Source organism: Scyliorhinus canicula, chromosome 2 (genome assembly GCF_902713615.1).
Source record: "Scyliorhinus canicula chromosome 2, sScyCan1.1, whole genome shotgun sequence".
Lineage (NCBI taxonomy): Eukaryota > Metazoa > Chordata > Chondrichthyes > Carcharhiniformes > Scyliorhinidae > Scyliorhinus > Scyliorhinus canicula.
In genome coordinates, this window is record NC_052147.1 from 166,758,950 (window position 1) to 166,776,695 (window position 17,746).

Here is a 17,746-nt window from a genome sequence, read left to right on the forward strand (position 1 = left end):
GTGCTGAAAGAAGCTACACGACCTCACCAGGTCTGCCAGGGTAAGTGCCATGAGGGTGTCCCCTAGTCACAACCATCCCTCCCCCTTAACTGCCCGGGGGGGGGGGGGGGGAGAGGGATTGGGGCAGAGTTATTTGAGGGTGGTTCACAAAGTTGTCACAGACCCAGCGCTCTGGCCCCGAGGAGAGATGCAATCATCTGATGACAACTTGCCCCCCCCCAAACTGTGCCAGTATCAGAACGGACTTCTGATACCTACCGTTTTGTAATGATCTACCTATGTTCCCTCCCCCAACAGGCCAAGGCCGGTCATAACCACCGTGAGCGGCACAAGACTGGAGGGGGTTCGCCCAACATGCACCCCCTCAGCACCTTTGAACAGAGGGCACTGGACCTTGTTGGGGGGTCTGCCACCCGCGATATCGCGCAATGCGAGGTTGGCGGAACTGCAGCAAGTGAGACAACCCTCCCTGACAAACACCCCCCCCCCCCATCCTCTGTCCCTTCACACACCCTGCCCACTGGGACACCTCCCCATCCTCTGTCCCTTCACACACCCTGCCCACTGGGACACCTCCCCATCCTCTGTCCCTTCACACACCCTGCCCACTGGGACCGTCCAGCGGCCTGCCGAGCAAATCGAAATAACCCGTCTCATTCTCTTCCCTAGGACGTGATGCCGAACGACCAGGGCCGTCTGGCTGCAGACGGAGACAGGAATCTGCCGCCACCTCACCCGGGGCCTCACAACAGAGGGTGCCCGATCAGCGGGCAGCCCTATCCGCCCCAACCCAATCTGCGGACCAGGACGCACAGAGGGTTCGAAGTCCACCACCACCACCAGAAATGGCCAGGGACAACCCTCCTGTCGCTGAGCAGCCCCACACCCTGGACGAGGACCTAACAATTGAGAGCGTCGGGCTTGCGGCACTGCTTTCTCCCACCACCTCCATCATCCCAGAGATACACACCCCGGCGGGCCTATTTAGTGATGAGTCTCCTGGGGCACAGTCTGGTTGGCACATCACAGATGAGCAGGTACAGCAGGTGGAGGTCGGAGCAACAGAGGGCCCGGACTCGCGGAGGCCAGACCAGGCCCAGGATGCAGCTGGCTCCCAGACGTTTTCGGAGTTCCTGGAGTTTCCCAACCCACCCGCACAGCCGATGCCTCAGGAAACCCAGGGAAACAATGACGGGATGAGGGCTTCCTTCCAGACTCTGCAGACGCTGTTAGAGGAGTCGAACCGCGTCCAAGAGCAGGGAGTGGTGCCGCTCATGGCAGAGACCCAGTCCGACACCGCACGGGTGGCATCCGCGGTGGAGGCAATGGGTCAGGTTATGCAAGACGTTGGGATTAATGTGCACGCGTCATCCTCGGCCCTGGACAGGGTTGCCCTCTCACAGGCAGCAATGTGCCAGAGCCAAACCGACATTGCCGGCGCCCTGCGGGCCATGGCCGAGTCTCAGCAGGTCATTGGCCAGTCGCAGCAGTCAGTCGCCGAGAGCATCAACCGCCTGACACATGTGCTGGATGGCGTCGTGCACACTCAGGTTGAGATCGCACAGTCCCTGGCGGGAATGTCTAACTCCCTGGACTCCGTCTCTGCAAACCTTCGGATCCTGGTGGATACCGTTGCAGGCCTCCAGGACTGGCAGCGCCAGGTGTCGGTGGTGCGATGGGGAACCTCCCCGCTCGCACCTCTGTCCCAAAGTGAGGCCCGGGGGCCACCGGGCTCCCCGAGGCAGGAGGAGGTTTCGGGGCCCGTCCCATTAACTCCATCACGGGACGTCCCGGAATTCTCGGCCTCCCCCCGTCCCATCCCTGGTGCATCGGGTGGGCAGCAGGCAGAGCAGGGTGGCACAATGTCACCCGAGACGCCCGCAGAGCAGCCTGGCCCATCAAGGCCGGGTCGCCCCAGGAAACGCTTGGCCAAGGAGAAACGAGTCGAGGGGGGCGATTCGCAGCAATCCTCCTCCACTCCTGCTGTATCATCTGGGGATTCACTTAGACGTAGTGGTAGGGCCCGTCAGGCAACAAGATAGACACTGAGTAAGTTGGCACGGGTGAAGGGCACAGTTTAGTTGTAGGGGCTAGGGCACCTGTAAATAATTGTTAATATTAAACGCACTGTTCCACCTTACTTGTAATACCGTGTGATTGTTCCACAGCCACAGGAATCGTGATGGTGACCGAGTGTCGCTGGGGGTGACGGGTGGTGAAACCTCGGTGCCGGGTGTGCAGTCCCTGCCCCTACCCCCCTCCCACAGCTAGCCCACGCGGGCACGTGATGGAGTGTCAGTGACGAACTCAGCGGCCACCAAGGTGGATGGTTCAGCTATTGCCGTGGGTCAGACTCTCTCTAACGATTCTGAGCTCACAGCTCTTCGCAGAGCGGGCTGTCATCATTCCACATGGCACTGATCACACCCGCTGACACAGCCATCAATGTTGTGCCATTCGGTCTGGACCCAGTGATAAGCGTCATGTCGAAGTGGAGCAGTGTACACTGAGGGGAGGGGGGTTGTGGTGGTGGCAGTTGTGTGGTGACCCTCTGCATGACTAGCGATGCAGGTGGTGGTTTGGTGTTCATCGGGGACGTCACATGCGATGCGTGAACCGTGCTGCCACCATGGCGTCGCGTGCCCGCCGTCCTTGCCGGGTCCGTCGTGCCGCCTCCTGGACATCACCAGCACCTGGGTCGTGTCTGCGTGCTGCGCCCGCCACTCCGCCAGTGTCCTCCTCCTCCTCCTCCTCCTCCTCCTCCTCCTCCTCCTCCTCCTCTGTGCTGGCACCACTGCCACTAGCTTCTCCCTCTGCCTCCTGCAACAGGTCATCTCCCCTCTGCATCGCGATGTTGTGCAGCGCACAGCAGACCACTACAATGCGAGCGACCCTGTCGGCCTGGTACTGCAGGGCCCCTCCGGAGCGGTCCAGGCACCTGAATCTCATCTTCAGGAGGCCAAGGCAGCGCTCCACCACACCCCTGGTTGCTGCATGGGCCTCGTTGTATCGTGTTTCCGCATTGGTCTGAGGCCTCCGTATAGGCGTCATCAGCCAAGACCTCAGCGGATAACCCCTGTCACCTAGCAACCAGCCCCTCAGCCGGGGGGGACGTCCCTCAAACATCGCAGGGATGAACGACTGCGCTAGTATGTAGGAGTCATGCACACTCCCTGGGAACCTTGCAGAGACGTTCATGAACCTCATGTGGGGGTCGCATACCACCTGGACATTAATGGAGTATGTCCCCCTCCTGTTTGTGAACACGTCCCTGTCCACAGCAGGCGGGCGCATGGGGACGTGAACACAGTCGATTGACCCCTGAACCCTCGGTATCCCGGCCACACTGGCAAATCCACGGACTCGTGAGTCTTGACTTGCTCGTTCCTCGGGAAAGATGATGTAGCGGTCGGCGATGGCGTAGAGGGCGTCGGTCACATCCCGGATGCACCTGTGCACCGATGACTGGGAGATCCCAGAGACGTCCCCGCTCGGAGACTGGAAGGAGCCGGTAGCATAGAAGTTCAGAGCGACCGTCACCTTGATGGCTACCGGGATCGCGTGTCCTCCCCCCGTTCCACGTGGGGCGAGGTGCGACAGGAGTTCGCAGATATGTATCACCGTCTGCCTACTCAGCCGGAGTCTTCTCCTGCAGGTGATGTCCGGCATTGTTAGGAAAGAGACCCGGACACGGTACACCCTCGGCTTTGGTCGTCGCCTCTGACGCCGTGGCTGCACCCTCACTCTCTCCTCTTCCTCTTCCTCCTCCCCCTCCCCCTCCTCCTCCTCCCCCCCCCCCCCCCCCCCCCCCCCCCCCCCATGCTGCTCGACGACTGGCAACTCCTCGGCCCTTCCCTCTGCTGCTGCAGCTGGCCCTGCAGCCACTGCGGGTTGTGGGTGTGGATGCTGCTGCATCTCCAAATCCAGTAGAGCTGCCCCAACCACTGCGCAGAACATAGCCGTTCTGTTCCCATGCATCGTGCTAACCTACAGAAGGGTGGTGGGGGGCAGAGAACGGGACATGTTAGACGGACGTTAGTCGACACCTCGGCAGCCGCCAGCCATGGGATACCAGTGTGTCCCGGTGGCCTGGTCGCGCTGCTGACACGCGGTCAGCCTAACCCCTGGTCACTTTCTGCATCCAACGGCCAGTAAACTATGGCCTCCTCACGGGTGCGTCAGTGGCCTGTGGCCGGAAGCCACAGGGGAACCAGCGGCCGTGTCCTCGTCACCTGCACACCATGGCATGGTGGCAGACATTTTATTACGGGGTTGGACGGCTCACTCTCTACCTAACCCCCCCCCCTCCATCGCCCCCCACTGCCCCCTCCGTCTCCCCCACTGCCACCTCCGTCTCCCCCACTGCCCCCTCCGTCTCCCCCACTGCCCCCTCCGTCTCCCCCACTGCCCCCTCCGTCTCCCCCACTGCCCCTCCGTCTCCCCCACTGCCCCCTCCGTCTCCCCCACTGCCCCCTCCGTCTCCCCCACTGCCCCCTCCGTCTCCCCCACTGCCCCCCTCCGTCTCCCCCACTGCCACCTCCGTCTCCCCCACTGCCCCCTCCGTCTCCCCCACTGCCACCTCCGTCTCCCCCACTGCCCCCTCCGTCTCCCCCACTGCCCCCTCCGTCTCCCCCACTGCCTCCCCCGTCTCCCCCCCACTGCCCCCGCTCTGGACCCCCTCCCGTTCCCAGGGATGCCTTCCCCGTTGTGGCCAGACTCGAGCGGTGCGCTGAACGGTGCGCTGAGCGGTGCGCAGAGTGGTGCCCTGACCTCCTCCAAGCAGTTGTCAGCCAGGCCGACTGGTTGACGAATTTAAAAAGCAGGTGTGTTTCACGACGTCCAAACAGGGCGCCATGACGTCGGGACTTCGGCCCATCCGGGCCGGTGAATAGCGGGGGGGCTCTCAGTGGCGATTCTGGTCGTGTCAGGGGCGGGAAGGAGGCGTTTGTCGGGAAACGCGACTCCGACAATTTGCGGGGTTCGGAGAATAGCGGGAGGGCGTCGGAACAGCGTCGCCGTAAAAATTTCCGACGCCCGCTATTCTCCGACCCGTCGTGAGTCCGGAGAATCTCGCCCATGATTTTTCCTCATCTTGACTTACATCAGACAATTTCAAAGAAAGTTGAACAACAACTACATTCTAATCTGACAATCAACAAGGACATCAAAACTTCTTTATCACCTATGAGATTAAGAAGATCACGCCCCTGGTCGCTGCATAGCCATTGTTGCAGCGGGCCTCCGGATAGGCATCATCAGCCACGAGCGCAGCGAATAATCCCTGTTACCCGGGAGCCAGCCCCCCAGCCTGGGGGTGGGGGGGGCGGGGGGCACCTAGAAGAGGCCTGGATCATCTAGTGTGCAAGGAAGAAGGCATTGTGCACACTGTCCGAGTATTGGGCAGGTCAGCTGCATGTTCATTGAGTGAAACCCGTTTTGTATAAAGCGACCTGTTATCTGAAAGTGCCCGTAGGGGGACATACATCCCATCGATCACTCCTGGATCCGGGGCATGCCAGCGACGGCAGCAAACCCAACTGCTCAGGCATCCTGGTTGGCTCGGTCCACATTGGAATGGATGTATTGTGTTGACTGGGCATGTAAAGCCTCCCTGATGGTGTGGATTCACCTGTGCACCTACTTGGCACCTGGTAGGACCCCATGGCATAAACGTTCAGGGCAATTATCACTATGACCCCATGGCGCCAGGTGCGCCATGATCTGGCAGATATGTCCCACTGCCCCTGCTCAACCAGATTCTTCGACAGCATTCCTGGTCCAACAGGTCCTCGAACGACAGGCCCTGTTGGTACACACGAGGCCTCATGTGGCGCTTCCTTTGCACCTTCTCCTCCTCATTTTCAAGATAAAGATAGATAGTTTTTTGAAGAATAAAGGAATAAAGGGTTATGGTGTTCGGGCAGGAAAGTGAAGCTGAGTCCTCAAAAGGTCAAGATCAGCCATGATCTCATTGAATGGCAGAGCAGGCTTGAGAGGCCAGATGGCCTACTCCTGCTCCTAGTTCTTATGTTCTTATGTTCATTGGCTTGCCGAGCAGCCAGCTCTGCATCCTTACCAGCTGCCTCCTGTCCCCCTGTGGCACACCTGACTGCTGCACGTTCCGCTGCTGCAGCTTCCCCCTCCTCAAGCAGCTCCAGCTCGTACAGCCGCAGGGCATCCCCCAAGGTTGCGGCGACTAGCAGGAAGGCCACCATTCCAATATCCATTGTCTGCAGGGGGTGAATGGTTGACATGTTGCATGGTGGAATGGTGTGTCCAACCCGTTCCAACGGGCTACATGGTGCCCCAGTTGGCACCGCGGACTCTGCCCTGTATGTACCCCCCCCCCCCCCCCCACCATCCCCACACCCCGGCCCGTTGGTGCCTCGAACCATGGGGGCCTCTGTCCCTGACGCCCATCCCTCTGTCCCTGACGCCCGTCCCTGCAGCCACGGGAGCCGTCAGCTGACACTTCCCATGCTAATGGTATGTTCTGCGGCACCCATCTGGTGCCCCCGTAGGGGTTTCAATGGCCGTTGCCCTTGGGTGGGCCACCTGATGCCCCGCCGGCAGGTGGGTATGGCGGAGGGTGTGGCGCGGAGGGCCTGGAGAATACTGGGTTGGGCCTGCTGATGTTGTGAGAATGGTTTCCCAGTAGGAGTACAAATCAGTTCCAATACACCTCCGGCGAGAGAACATGGGGTGGGAGTCTGCATGCTGCCACACCAGTTTTCTGGTCAATGGGATTTTGCATTGTCGGCAGCCCCATGCCATCGTGAAATCCCCGGGTGTGGGTGCGCTGCCAGTGCAATGGAGAATCCAGCTCATACTCACCCAAATAGAGAATCCTGGCCACTGTACAGGATGTTGAGGAAAATAATGGTGGAAATCGCAATGGTGCTGGCCATATTCTTCCAATCTTCCTTAGATATGGGAATGGTGTCAGGAGTCTGAAGAATTCCGCAACAAATAAAGGTTTAAAGCTCACAACTATAAGCTAGTCAGTTTACTCTCAATAGTGTGCAAACTGAGGGCGGCACGTGGCACACTGGTTAGCACTGGGACTACGGCGCTGAGGACCCAGGTTCGAATCACTGCCCATGTGGAGTTTGCACATGCTCCCTGTGTCTGTGTGGGTTCCACCCCCACAACCCAAAGATGTGCAGGTTAGGTGGATTGGCCACGCTAAATTGCCCCTTAATTGGGAAAAAAAACAATTGGGCACTCTAAATTTATAAAACAAAATAGTACGCAAACTTTTAGAAACAATAATCTGGAACAAACATTACAATGACTTGGAGAAATATGGATTCATTAAGGAAAGACACCCAAAATTTGTTGAAGGAAAATCGTGTTTATCTATCTTGTACCAGCATAGAATTATAGAATCTACAGTGCAGAATGAGGCTAGTAGGCCCATCGAGTCTGTACTCGCCCTTGGAAAGAGTGCCCCACTTAAGCCCACACCTCCACCCCATCCCTGTAATCCAGTAACCCCACCTATTGGACACTAAGGGCAATTTATCATGGCCAATCCACCTAACCTGCACCTCTTTGGACTATGGGAGGAAACCGGAGCATCCGGAGGAAACCAACGCAGACGCCGGGAGAACGTGCAAGCTCCGCACAGAAAGTGACCCAAGCCGGGAATCGAACCTGTGACCCAGCAGCTGTGAAGCAACAGTGCTAACCAATGCGCTACCATGCTGCCCACACCAGTGTGCTACCATGCCGCCCACCTTTTGTCCTCTGAAGTAACGGAGATGATTGCTGAGAGTAATGTGGTTGATGTTGTCCAGAAGAACTTTCAACGGGTGATTGATAAACTGCCACATGTTAAACTGCCAGTAAAATTGAAACTGATGGAATTATTGGGAAAGTGATATAATTATTGATATAATGTTTTGTTTTCTTTAAATTTAGAGTACCCAATTATATTTGTTTCCAATTAAGGGGCAATGTAGAATGGCCAATCCACCTAACCTGCACATCTTTGTGTTGTGTGGGTGAAACCCACACAGACACGGGGAGAATGTGCAAACTCCACATGGACAGTGACCCAGGGCCAGGATTCAAACCCAGGTCCTCAGCGCCGTAGGCAGCAATGCTAACCACTGTGCCACGTGCCGCCCCTACATTGATATAATGTTGACTGAGTGACAGGAAACAGAGTAATTGTAAATTCTTTTTTATACCTACTATCTGAAAGTATTCCCGAAAAATATAGTGAGGGCCAATTACGATGTTGAAGTTTTGATCAGGCCACAGGTGAGCCACGAGGGGGAAAAGAGTTGTGAGAAGGAGTGAGAGGCAAAAGTGGGGGAACAGTGGTTTTCCCCACAATTACGTTGCAAACTCTGCTGGGGCCTTGGTGCTTATTCTCTGAGGCCACACTTTCGGAACTACAGCATGAAAAGAAAATGTGCATGAGCACACCATGGAGACTCAAGCTGACCCCAGCATTGCCCCACCAGTGTCTCTGCTTCACATTCAGCACTGCCGTCTCAGAGGAGGAGGAACTCCCGAATCCAATTGATTGTAGTATCACAGCCAACAGTTTGGGGACCCCTGCATAGGCTGTCAATTCATCAACATAATACAATGCAATAAAGGGCCCAGGGAGACATAGTAAGGAGGGTCTCAGAAAACACATATTCGCCATTTAGCAAATACGAACATTGTAGTGAAATCTTAGCTTTCCTTGTTGGGCTTGGAGGAATACTCATGCTCCATTAGCTGAGGCTGAATGCCTGGTTATCTGACATTTTCTTCTCTCTCCCTCTAAACTACTGCCTGGCTCCCAATCATGTAATGTTTCTGATTGTTCTTGAACTTGTTGCATGAAACCTTCCTGCTGCTGGCTCCTGTATAGTTATTCCCTAACCTCACACTAGCTACTTCTGCAATCTCTCCAAGATACACAGGCAATGGGTCTGAACAGAACAGTTGTTTCTTGCTCTTATATCCATTAAATCATAAACGGCTGATCTATTCTCTGTTGCTCCCTGCCCCAAATCAGGCCTGACTACCTATATCCATCACAAATCAGTACTTCAATGGTGCAGTTGCCTAGAAAGGCACTGAACAATGCTAGTGAGATTGGGAAAGTCACAGAGCTTTACATATACATCTTACCACATCCTTGGTACTGCACATTCAGAGTTTCTAACTGCATGAAGCTGATCAACTCTGGACTTCTGATGGAATTGAAGTGATAAACCTTCATTCTTTTGGTGCATTGGCTGAGTCTCATTCTGTAAGAAACAAAATATGATGATATGTTGTTTTCTCATGCATTTCAACAACTGAAAGGGCGGTGGAAGCAGATTGAATGGTAACCTTCAGCAGGGAATTACACAGAGAACTTATCGGGCAGAGTGGGGTGGATTTTCCAGGCGTTCTCGCCACTGGAATCTTCTGGTCCTGTCGGGTGCCACCAGCAAGTTCAGCATTTGTTGCCCATCCCTAATTGCAATGGCCTTGCCTACTTCTTTTAAATCCTAGCCCTGAGGATTTGTCAGGTTTTAGTATCATCATTTTCTTCATTCCTATTATTTTGCTCCAGTTAATTTGAGTGAGTCCTTGTCAATGGTTCAATATTATTTCCTTGGTATATCTGGCACATGGTGACCTCTTCCTCTTCTGTAAAAGCATCAATATTTAGCTGCCACCTCTTCCTTATTATCATTGACAACATCAATAATCAGGTTGCAAGGGTTCACTGTGCTCTTGAACAATATCTTTTCCCCTAAAATAATTGTAAAACATTTTAATTTTGAACTTGCTAACCTTTGCAAATTATTTGTCATAATTATTTATTTTGTAACTCATCTGCTTTGTCACCTTTGCTTTTCCTTGTATCTTTCCCAGTCACCTGTATCATTGCTTTGATTCTAGTTTTGTACATAATTTCTTTATTTTAATATTGTCTCTTATCTTCTTTTTAATCACTGGATTTCTTTTATTGACTTATAGATGAAAAGGAAAAAGTTGGAATTTCTGGAAAAATGCAGAGGATTGTGCCTAATTGGATAACTCATTCAAAGAACACAGCAGGTGGAGTGGGATGAACCATGATCTCCATTTTGTGATTCAATAACTCTCGGTCACATTGCTGTTTCTGAGCTGGAGGATGTCACATCTGGGAACGGAATTTACCATTATGTCAAAATTATGTTCTGTTTCAGTCACCCAGAGCCTCTTTCCTCCTTCACTGATTATTGTTTGGTTAAGAATCCAGCTCCTCGCTTCCCACTTTAGAACAAACTTTCTAAAAATGCCTTCGATCACACTACCACCTGACTTTCTATTGTTTTGTTTATTGTTCTAATGTGGCTTGAGGTAAACTGAACTTGTCAAAATGTGAAAATGAGTCTGGACTGTAACAAACAACACCCCACAATATTGCTGAATATGCTCTGTAAGAAACTACACCCCTCAGCACTGCAACCATAATATCATGCACCAATAGATTCAGAAACAGCTTCTTTATCGCTGTTACCAGATTCCTGAATGCCCCCCTTATGGACTGAGTTGATATTTCTAAATCTCTTCACTACAGTTGCAGCACGATACTCTGTATGCACAAATGAAGTTGGTTGTGGTGGTTGGAGGTCAATCATCTCAGCTCCAGGACATCAGTGCAGTAGTTCCTCAAGGTAGTGCCCTAGCCCCAACCATCTTCAACTGAATCATCAATGACCTCCTTTCTATGCACTTTTCACTGTGCCACGGTACACGTGGCAATAAATCTGTATCTAATGTAAATCTATTCGCCATACAATTACATGTATTGCTAAAAGTTCTATAGCCTTTGAAGTACAATCTGGAAGCAAAGCACACAGGCAATTACGCATCAGCCATTATGTAGAGTGCTGTAAAAAAAGCACATTGTTCTGAAAATGTCAGCTTCAACACTTATGCTGAACTTTTGGAAACATACCTGGTTGAATGTGTAATGCCAGCTCTTCAGGAATGTCAGTGAAAATGCTGTACAGTATCGGAAACACAATGATTCCAATGCATTGTTGCCATCTTTATACAACAATTAAAATGCGACAGAGGCAAAACACATTCAGTGATACTCAGGTGCGTTAAAATGGTTCTCTTTAGTTTATGTGTCATGTGTTTTGCTGTTTTTGTGCTGAGTTGAAACTATTGCAATCATTAAAATAACAAAAGTACAGTCCAGGGAGGCAATTCTGTCCAACATATAAATGCCAAGCTGTGTGAAGTGGTGAAACATAGTCAGTTACTCAGCTGAAACTCTGAGCTCAAAATGGGGAAGGCAAGGATAAATCAGAATTTATATATTGAATTGGAATTCTTCGTAGCCTAATTTGACAAGTTATTAATTTAAAAACCTGTGACTTTTTCCACAGATTATCTTTTACGAGGACAGGAACTTCCAGGGTCGGCACTATGAGTGCAGCAGTGACTGTGCTGACCTGTCCTCTTACTTCAGCCGCTGTAACTCCGTCCGTGTTGACAGTGACTGGTGGGTGATGTATGAGAAACCCAATTACATGGGATACCAGTACGTTATGAGCAGGGGAGAATATCCTGACTACCAGCGCTGGATGGGATTCAATGACAACATCAGGTCATGTCGCTCCTACCCATATGTAAGTTGCTTTTGGTGATTTTTATTTTGTATCCAAGCTAAGCCTTAGATAATGATCAGTGTGCTGAACATTTGAAGAGCCATCAGCTGTTTTCACAGGTCTGATTTTAACTTTGGCCTGTGGTGGTTAACAGGTAGTTAATTGTCTCCCTGTCAAACATCCAGCCTGATTTACCAATCCACTGGCATGTCTTTCGGTCACTGCCTGAAGTTAATTTTGTAATTTTTCAGACGCTGTTAAGTTGTGCGAGATGGACCTTAATGTATTGGTTGTGCAAGCTGGGGCTACGTCTGGGTGTCATGTCGACACTCTATTGCAAAATCTGGTGTAATTAGATACATTTATTGTCGATTCATTAAATATTTAGAACTGAAATCCACATTGATGCATTGACATTGCTGAAAGTAATTAAATCATCTACAGATAGACTGAGACATGATTGGAAATATGGTGACAGACATGTGCATACTCACTCCATTCACCTTATTGTAAATGTTTAATACTTTTGAGGAAAGAGAAAGTTGTTCCCATACAGAGAAACAGAAACAAGCTGATCACAATAGGAAACAGAAATATATACAGATTATTACTGATATTGATAAACCTCTGTCTGTGTGCACGAACTAATATCAGCCCTGTGCACTCTTACACACACATCACTGATTAACTGTTTAAAATTAGATAGGAGCTGCTTGTTGGTAACAAGTCTAAAAGATAACCTATTGAATCGATGTTCATAAATTATCTCAGCTTTGTTCTCATTGTTGATCTCATCATCTGGGCTCCATTATATTCCTTCCTTCACAATGTTTCTCTTTTACTGCATATAACAAATGTATATTTATTATTTAATCATTAATATAATCTGATTTGTCTTACAGTACCGAGGTGGAAACTACAAAATGAGGATTTACGAGAGGCCTGACTTTGGAGGACAGATGATGGAATTCATGGATGACTGTCCATCTGTCTACGATCGTTTCCGTTACCGTGACATCCACTCCTCCCATGTGATGGACGGTTACTGGACCTTCTATGAACATCCCAACTACAGAGGCCGACAGTACTTCATGCGACCCGGTGAATACAAGAGATACAGTGACTGGGGCGGCTACAACTCAACTATCGGATCTTTCAGACGCATGAGAGATTTCTAGTTTTTCATTGTAAAATATGATCTTAATTTATTGAATTAGTTGTCAACATAATAAATACTCTCTATTACTCTGTCATCTTATTTAAATCACTTATTTTGAATTCTTGACAGAAACTGCTCAAAGCAGTGTGACTTATCCGGTGGGCACCTGCACAATATCTCACCACAGTGATCTCAGGTTTGTGATTATCAGTAAAATGAAAAAATAGAGAAGCAGCAAATGTGTGGACTGATCCTGCCAGAAAAACTGGGTCGGTGCCAATCCTCTGCTGATCTTACTAAAGTTTGTGCAGTCAACAGGAGATTATCTAATTTCTCTGGGTAACTCAGGCATTTTATTGTGAGATATAGTGATCTGTTGGGACAGATAGAAGTGATGAGGAGTGGGTTTGGGAATTTGAGAGGTAGCATGTGGACCTGATGCCAGGAAATAGGTGGTAACTTATCCTCGCAGCTCAGTGGAGGGTGACATTGGATGGAGGTTCTCCTTGTCCTGCTGCTGAACTAACAGTTCAGTGCCAGGCAGCACTGGTGACCCTGCGGCTGGTACTCCAACCTCCTCGGGAGAACTGGATGTCAAGCCTCTCATTCACAGCGTTGAGAAGCTTGGCCTGGTCGGCATCACAAAAGTGAGGAGCAGGTCTGTACCCTGCCATGTTTGTTTGTTAACTGGAGTAGGTTGTGAGGGAGCACTTAAAAATAGCTTCTCCTTGTTAGTGACGAGGAGCTGAGGCAGAAAATACAACTGGTTAACTATTATCAAGTTCCTGAATTCCCACTTTAACTTGCCTCTGTAGTTTTAGCAATACTAACACCCCCCCCCCCCCCCCCCCCCCCCCTCCTTGCACCACCGCCACCTACCTTCTCAAACACGCACACAGGCTTTCTGGACAGAGAGATAGTGCATAATGCAGCATTTTGGAGATAACTAGCTGGATCTTTTCTCTTTTCTGACAAAATCAAAACTGAACATTTGAGGCTGGGACTCTGAAATGCATACCAGTGGGATAATATCTAATCACCACCTGTAACCATGCAGAGCACAGCCCTTTGGATCAATTCATTGGCCACCAGCAAAGCAATCAAACCAAACCCTAACCCCCATCTCTCACTGGTGCCCAAATGTCTGCAGCTCCAGTTTAAACCAGCAAGTGATCTCTCCTTAAACGTCTGCATTCTACTGAACTAAAGACACAGGCTGCTTGCCTTAAAGATGCATGTCGATTAATCATCTGTGGATCAAAATATCAATGGCAAAATAAAGGAAAGGGGGAATAAAGGCAATAAGCATGATGCTTCCTTATAACCTCAATTGGAACCCAAAAAGTGGAAGTGAAGTGACTAGGATGTTAATGATTTCAAACTTCCACTCCAGGTGATGGGCTGTCAGTGTCTTTAAATGATGGCATTCATGTGGTTACTTCCACTCTTCTACACTTCTGTCATTATCCATCCTCATTACATAAAAATATTTATTTTCTTGGCTTCCTACACATAAACAAAAACATTGCCAGAATACTTGCTGAGTCTTTCTTCACACATGTCTGCGAGATAGGTTGCAGGGTGTCCATTTCACTGATACGTACAAACAATGTACATTTATATTTTATATCTCTCTGAATTACTTTTTCAACAATTGCAATATGGTTGTTACAAAATGTTAACTGCCAAGACTGAATTGGTTCTGAATGTGGACAACAACATGCTGGTATGTCATAAACCCAACGTGATTCGTTCACTTTAGAAATAAGTTTGAAATACAAACGGGATCACGAGTCAGCCACTTGTACACCCAATTCCGTCTTTAACCCAGGATTCCGACTTCAACATGCAGTGCTCATATTTTACGAGCTCATTCAGGTGTGATGTGACTGGACAATCTTCTTACTTCACTACATTACCTAAGTGTTTATAGATTGACGATAGCACAGGTTAGATAGAGAATGAAGCTCCTTCCACTAATATACTTATCGCATTTTCCACCAGCTTTTCTTTGACCTCTTAATTTGTGCCAAATTTCAGGCCCTCTGAGTGCAGGTGAAGATAATAAAGGAGAATCAAAAAAGTGTTAAAAACTTTTTCTGAGATTGGCATATGCTGTTTGCATCTGTTTCTAATTCACCTTAAAATTCTCTCACTTAGGGCAGCATGGTGGCACAGTGGTTAGCATTGCTGCCTACGGCGCTGAGGACCCGGGTTCGAATCCCGGCCCTGGGTCACTGTCTGTGTGGAGTTTGCATGTTCTCCCCGTGTTTGCGTGGGTTTCACCCCCACAACCCCCCAAAGATGTGCAGGATAGGTGGATTGGCCATGCTAAATTGCCCCTTAATTGGAAAAAATAATTGGGTACTCTAAATTTATTTAAAAAAAAACAAATCTCTCATTTAAATCTATTTCCCTGTTCTCACGGATAATTGTGCATCGAAAATGGCTCAACTGCATTTGAGTTTAAATCTGCAGGTGTGTCTGTAAAAAAGCTGAGTCGGTGAACACAGTCCAGCACAGTGAAGCATTGTATCAATTTGATACATATTATTGCTTTTGGAGCCATGAGATTATTGAATAGTGGCACAGGCTGGGTGGGCCAAATAGACTAATCCTGCTCCTGATAACGTGGCTGGCACTGAGGACTTTGGTGGAATTAATGACATTGGGATTAGTGCCAGGATATTGAGCATTAACCTGCATGGTTCATTCCCTATGGTCAAATAGTAACTGCCTATGAGTGAGTGGAAGCGTTTTGGTTCAAGTAGGGTATGTCCCAGAAGCCCCTTTCCCCTTTGAGGGGGAGAGCAGATTGGTGGGGATTTAACCTGAGAATCACCACACCTCAGGCAAGGGGCAAGGCTGAGAAGGCGGGGCTTCATGGATAACCTCAGAGGGTACGGGAATTGCACCCGTGCTGTTGGCCTCACTCTGCATCACAATCCAACTGTCCAGCCAACTGAGCTACACCGACCCCAGTATTTGACAGAGTTAAGATCAGATGCACACAGAGATATGTGCATACACTCAATGGCACCCTGCATTATGGAAAAATCCCAAATCCTTAAAAATCCTTGTTCTCACTCTACCTGCTTATCTCTGGTATGCCAAAAGGAGATGAATTTGCATAGAGAGCCTCATAATGTAAACTCTGAGATGTTGATAGCATTTCCAGGAGCTCCATTACAGGAGCATGATGCATTAAAATTCATAATTCTAGTCACCTTGATAACCACAGACAATGTGATCCTTGACCTGCCATGAGGTTACAAAGGAAATCAGAGGAGGTTGGCTATTCAACCCCTCAACTCTGCTCCGCCATTCATCTAGTGACTAGATTCTAGTCCATGGTTGATCTTCTATATCATCGGTATTTTCCTGCACTTTCCCCATACCTCTGATATCTTTAATATCTAGACATTATCAATCTCTGTCTTGAACATAGTCAATGATGAGACTTCACAGCCCTCAGAGGGTAGTGAATTCCAGAGACACATCACCCTCTGAGTGAAGGAAATCATCTTAATCTCAATTCTAAATGTTCTACCCCTTATTCTGGAATTATCTCCGCTGGTTATAGATACCCCACCTTCCTACCCCAGCCAGAGCAAACATCCATCCTCCATCTACCCTGGCAATCCCCCAAAGAATTTTGTAAGTTTTATGAAATCGCCTCTCATTCTTTTGAGCCTTGGAGAATACAGACCCAGTCTCCTCAATCTCTCCTCATAGGACAATCCCACCTACCCAGGAATCCGTGCAGAGAATCTCCACTGCCTCGCTTTATGGCAGGTTTGTCCTTCTTTACGTAAGAAGACTAAAACTGAGAGCCACTTAATTGGCGGACCTTCTCTAAAAAAGGCAATGTGGGGCTCCACTGGTTCTCCAGCTAATTGGTGAGTCCCTGCTTCAATCCATTAAACTCAACCAAGAATCAAACTCTGGCGGAGAATTGGGCATCTGACCGAAATTGAGGTTTGAGTCGGGCGGTGAACCGACAGCTATGGTCTCGCCCTTCTGCTGGTGGTGGAATCAGGCTTCACGCCCACCAGTAGATGCACATGGGTCCTATTGATCCATTCTAAGCGGCCATTTTGAGTGGGCAGCCGGATAGCGGAATTCCCTCAAGTATCCCTTGTATTCCTGGCACATATAAATTTGCAAGGCGATGGATCATTTATTACACTCCTGTATTATCTTGATATACTTTGGAGTGTAATATGTGCAACTCAAACCTTGGTTAATGATGAGGTCTTCTGAATCTCGATGAAGAAGACTCAAACTCGTCCAGTAGTAACAAAAGGTTTATTGAGTAACTATAACAATAATTGCAGAGTTCTTTACTTTAACATTGATACTAGTGATAAGGTGGATGTGGGTTTGAGTAGGGTGATCATGGCTCGGCACAACATTGAGGGCCGAAGGGCCTGTTCTGTGCTGTACTGTTCTATGTTCTATTTAGCTGCCACCTCTTCCTTATTATCATTGACAACATCAATAATCAGTTTGCAAGGGGTTTGCAATGTTCCTGAACAATGGGCTAGATTCTCCCTTTGCCAACGCCAAAATCGTGAAATGCAATTGGGCGGAGAATAGCTTTGGACACCAAATTCGTGGTAGACGCTGGTTAAATCAGGATGCTCCGGCACCCCAAAAATGGCATAAATGTGGCGCTTGCTACGCGGGCAGGAAATACAGTAGGCATATTATTAGCGGGCCTGACACCCGATACTCTGGGGCCTCAGCAATTCACCGCCTGCGATGAATAGAGTTAAGGAATCGCAAAGATAAAAAGACCCTGATGGGAGTTATGTACAGTCTGACTAGCAGTAGCCAGGATGTGGGGCAGAAAATAAATCAAGAGATAGAGAAAGCTGTAAAAAAGGCTACATTACAATAATCATGGGGGACTTCAATATGCAGGTGGACAGGGAAAATTAACTTGGTTGTGGATCCCAAGAAAAAGAATTTGTGGAATGTT

The 17,746-nt window shown here is 49.4% G+C and overlaps 1 protein-coding gene across 1 annotated transcript; it reads left to right on the forward strand.

The window, feature by feature from the left end:
* The first annotated feature begins 11,204 nt into the window (after positions 1-11,204).
* On the forward strand, positions 11,205-12,856 carry LOC119961565 (gamma-crystallin S-1-like). Its single transcript, XM_038788896.1, has 3 exons — positions 11,205-11,287; positions 11,382-11,624; positions 12,506-12,856. The coding sequence occupies exons 1-3, from the start codon at positions 11,279-11,281 to the stop codon at positions 12,779-12,781; spliced, it is 528 nt and encodes a 175-aa protein (XP_038644824.1). The 5' UTR covers positions 11,205-11,278; the 3' UTR covers positions 12,782-12,856.
* The last annotated feature ends 4,890 nt before the right edge of the window (positions 12,857-17,746 follow it).